Source organism: Sinocyclocheilus anshuiensis, unplaced genomic scaffold, assembly GCF_001515605.1.
Source record: "Sinocyclocheilus anshuiensis isolate Anshui unplaced genomic scaffold, SAMN03320099.WGS_v1.1 scaffold5021, whole genome shotgun sequence".
Taxonomy (NCBI): domain Eukaryota; kingdom Metazoa; phylum Chordata; class Actinopteri; order Cypriniformes; family Cyprinidae; genus Sinocyclocheilus; species Sinocyclocheilus anshuiensis.
The window spans coordinates 32,049-35,986 of NW_015546383.1; the positions used below are offsets into that span (position 1 = coordinate 32,049).

A 3,938-nucleotide genomic window follows, 5' to 3' on the forward strand; every position below is an offset into this window, starting at 1 on the left:
ACTGGTGAGTAAGTTAAGGTCACCTATATTAGTCGAAATAAACCTTAGTTAAACCGAGAAACACGTTGGTACGTTCTGCTGCTCTTTAATGCAAGTTAGCTCCTCTGACGAGTCTTTATTTAACCTTAACAGCGAATTAACGTGAAATACTGAGGTAAAGTGCGTTAGGCAAACCACTGTTTCAGTGGAAATATTAAACAGTATTTTCTAGTACTTCTTTTGTTTGTTATTTTCAGATTTCTAGTCTGGATGTGGTCTGCAGCGTCGGAGGTGTATCTTGGATCCTCCTCTTGTGAATGCCATAGTATCGATGATAACATCAACTGGTATGTTAATAATGTCAGTTAGCCGAAGTTAACTAACTTAGTTGAACAAAGAGAAGCATAGTAAGTTATTTTCTTTACTCTGCCTCTTTATCGCAAGTAAGGTAATTCTCTTCAAATGCTATTTAAGTCAGAAAGTGTGTACCAGTGTCGTATGTAACTTTAGAGACGGCCCCTAAATTCAGGTCCAGGCGTAACGTTAACATAAAACAGTGAGCTAACAACCTACTGAGGAAAACTGAGTGAAGAAACACCACTGTTAAGAACATCTTTTGCATTTTATTTTGAAGTTTGTGGTCGTGTCGTCTGCATCGGAGGTGTATCGGAGTCTTGTGTTAGTGGTGCTAACAGCAGGTGAGCTTCCATCAGCTAAACTAAAGTTAATGTCACTAAATTAGCCTCTAGCTGCTGTTCTCCACTAACTCACAGAACAGGTTGACTTTGAGAGGAACATGCTAGCACATGTTGAATAGTTAACTAACTTAGTTGAACAAAGAGAAGCATAGTAAGTTATCTTCTTTACTCTGCCTCTTTATCGCAAGTAAGGTAATTCTCTTCAAATGCTATTTAAGTCAGAAAGTGTGTACCAGTGTCGTATGTAACTTTAGAGACGGCCCCTAAATTCAGGTCCAGGCGTAACGTTAACATAAAACAGTGAGCTAACAACCTACTGAGGAAAACTGAGTGAAGAAACACCACTGTTAAGAACATCTTTTGCATTTTATTTTGAAGTTTGTGGTCGTGTCGTCTGCATCGGAGGTGTATCGGAGTCTTGTGTTAGTGGTGCTAACAGCAGGTGAGCTTCCATCAGCTAAACTAAAGTTAATGTCACTAAATTAGCCTCTAGCTGCTGTTCTCCACTAACTCACAGAACAGGGTGACTTTGAGAGGAACATGCTAGCACATGCTGAATAAACATGAGCGCTGCATGTTTCAAAACCCCATGCTGCTGTTTCTCATCGGAGAGCTTGTCAACTTTGACTGTCAAAATTACTGACATCTACCACAAACTCATTTTTACTGTATTTTATTTACACAACCAGTCAAAAGCTATTGAACAGTAAGATGTTTAATGTTTCTTAAAGAATTCTCTTCTGCTCACCAAGCCTGCATTTATTTGATCCAAAGTACAGCAAAAACAGTACAGTTTTGAAATATGTTTACTATTTAAAATAACTGTTTTGTATTTGAATATATATTAAACTGTAATTTATTCCTGTGATCAAAGCTGAACTTTTAGGATCATTACTCCAGTCACATGATCTTCAGAAATCATTCTGATATTCTGATTTGCTGCTCAAAGCACAATTATTATTATTATGTTGAAAACAGCTGAGTAGAATTTTTTCAGTTTTTTTTGATGAATAGAAAGTTCAGAAGAACAGCATTTTTCTGAAATGGAATCTTTTGAAACATTCTAAATGTCTTTAATTTCACTTTTGATCAATTTAACGCATCCTTGCTGAATAGACGTAATTTCTTTGGGAAAAAAAAAATACTTACACACCCCAAACTCCTTAATGATAGTGTAAAATCTTTTGTAACATTATAAATGTCTTTATCATCATCACAGTTTAACATATATTCAAATGGAAAGCAGCTGTTTTAAATAGTAAAAATATTTCACAATATACTGCTTTTGCTGTATTTGGATCAAATAAATGCAGGCTTGGTGAGCAGAAGAGACTTTAAAAACATTAAAAATCTTACTGTTCAAAAACTTTTGACTGGTAGTGTACTTGCCAGTTTTTGCTTTTCAGTATGTGTGTGTTCTTCCATGATACGAAGTCCCCGGGGGACCGTGCTGATGCCCTTCTTTAAGCTAGTGCATCTGAGAGGTCAAGATTTGTCATTTGTACTTTTAAAAAGAAAATGTTCAACAATTAAAAATAATATTATCAGAACTAAAGCTCATGAGTTATTGTGATTTTTTTGGGGGGGGGGGCTGGGATGGTAAAAATCATGGTTTGCAGTGCAGTACCACAATTGGATTGTTTTTTACAGGAAAAAAATGTTTAAACTAAATGAAAATAAACTCTACAGTACTGATACTATAAAGTGTACTGTAAATGCAATTACAGTAATAATACTGTAAACCTTTTTTTTAATGTACAGCAACCTATTTACAGTGTACTGTTAAATAAATCTAATGTAAGCCTGCCTGAAAGACTTCAAACTATTTATTTCACTTGTGTCGGTGTTTTATTGTATTTGTCCTATTGCTTGTAGTTCTTACTTTTATTAACAAAGATGAATTAAAATAACAACTAACTAATCGTTCACCCCTAGTTTCAGGTGTTTCTGTTTACCTGGATGATCCTGACCAGGGGTGAGCAAACTTTCCTTCAGAGTTTAGCTCCAACTCTAATCAAACACACCTGAACCAGCTAATCATGAAGCTACAGGCAGGTGAGTTTTATCAGGGTCGGATCACATCTCTGCAGGAAAGTGGTCTGGAAGAGCCAAGTTTGCTCATCACTGATCTTGATGTGAAGTTTTAGGTTCATATAACTATATATTACCAAGTTGAGCAAAGAGTTTTTGGTATTTAAATATTGGCATTATTATTATTATTATTTTTTTTTACATTGATGTTAAAATTACATTTTCAGATTTGTGACATTGTTTTTTTTATGTAATGCAGTTATGTAAACACTGCTAGTCACTTTCAGAAGTTGTAGTGAATGTGAAACATACATTGGTTATAAATTTGATTTCACACACTTAGAAAGCAATATTGTATCACATTTCAAATATCACAGTATTTAACAAGGTGTCGCATATCGAACTTCTTCAGCTTTCAGGACAATATTTATGACACTTTCTTCAACTTTGAGCACTTTTATGACGCAGGAATGGGTTTTTATTCAAATGTTCAGATTAAAAATGTTATGTAAACTTTTTTCTTTTATTCTTTGCTATTGAATGTTTTATGCATTACATGTATAATATTTACTAATGCATTTAGGATCAAAAGTTATTGATGCACTCTGAACTAACATGACTTTTTTTTTTTATTAACGGCTGTTTTAACTTTACATGGCCTCTTTAAAAACGCAACGCTCGTGCTGCTGGTAAACACTGTGACGCGACGCTCTTACGCATGCGTTCAAAAACCAACACTAAAACACGCTTCCGAGGTGAACGCTCGCGTGTAGCTGGAGTCATCAGGTCATGTGTGATTTATATGCGTGTAAAGCTATGAAGAGCACTTGCAGGTTTGATGAAGAGCTCCGGGTTGACCGCGCGGAACAGCGAGGTGCTTCTGACGCCCCGGAGCCCGGGACTCCTGTAGCCCGAGTCCGCGGAGCTGCTAGCCGGCTGCTGCACGCCTCCTCTGCCGCTGTCCTGCGCGGAACTCATCCTGCTGCTGCTGCTGCTGCTGCTGTCACATTAACACACGAGCTGCTGCTCAGATATTATCCAGCGCACGCGGAACTCCTGCATGCGCATGCGTTATTCTGACCTCCAGGAGGACGAAAGAACAGACAGAAACCACAGGGCCCTCTAGTGTCTGCTGTTCAGCGCACAGTCTCGGAGAAAACGCTGATCAGAAAGAGCACAGAGACGAACTGATGCGCCCTTTCACTAATCAATATCATGGCTTTATATAGC

The 3,938-nt window shown here is 37.4% G+C and overlaps 1 protein-coding gene across 1 annotated transcript in view; it reads right to left on the reverse strand.

Moving 5' to 3' along the window:
* Nucleotides 1-3,938, reverse strand: part of smim8 (small integral membrane protein 8) — a 7,859-nt gene extending 3,921 nt beyond the window's left edge. The window contains exon 1 of the mRNA XM_016503634.1: nucleotides 3,540-3,938. Within this exon, the coding sequence (XP_016359120.1) occupies nucleotides 3,540-3,686 (147 nt within the window). The 5' untranslated portion in view covers nucleotides 3,687-3,938. The remainder of the gene's footprint in view (nucleotides 1-3,539) is intronic.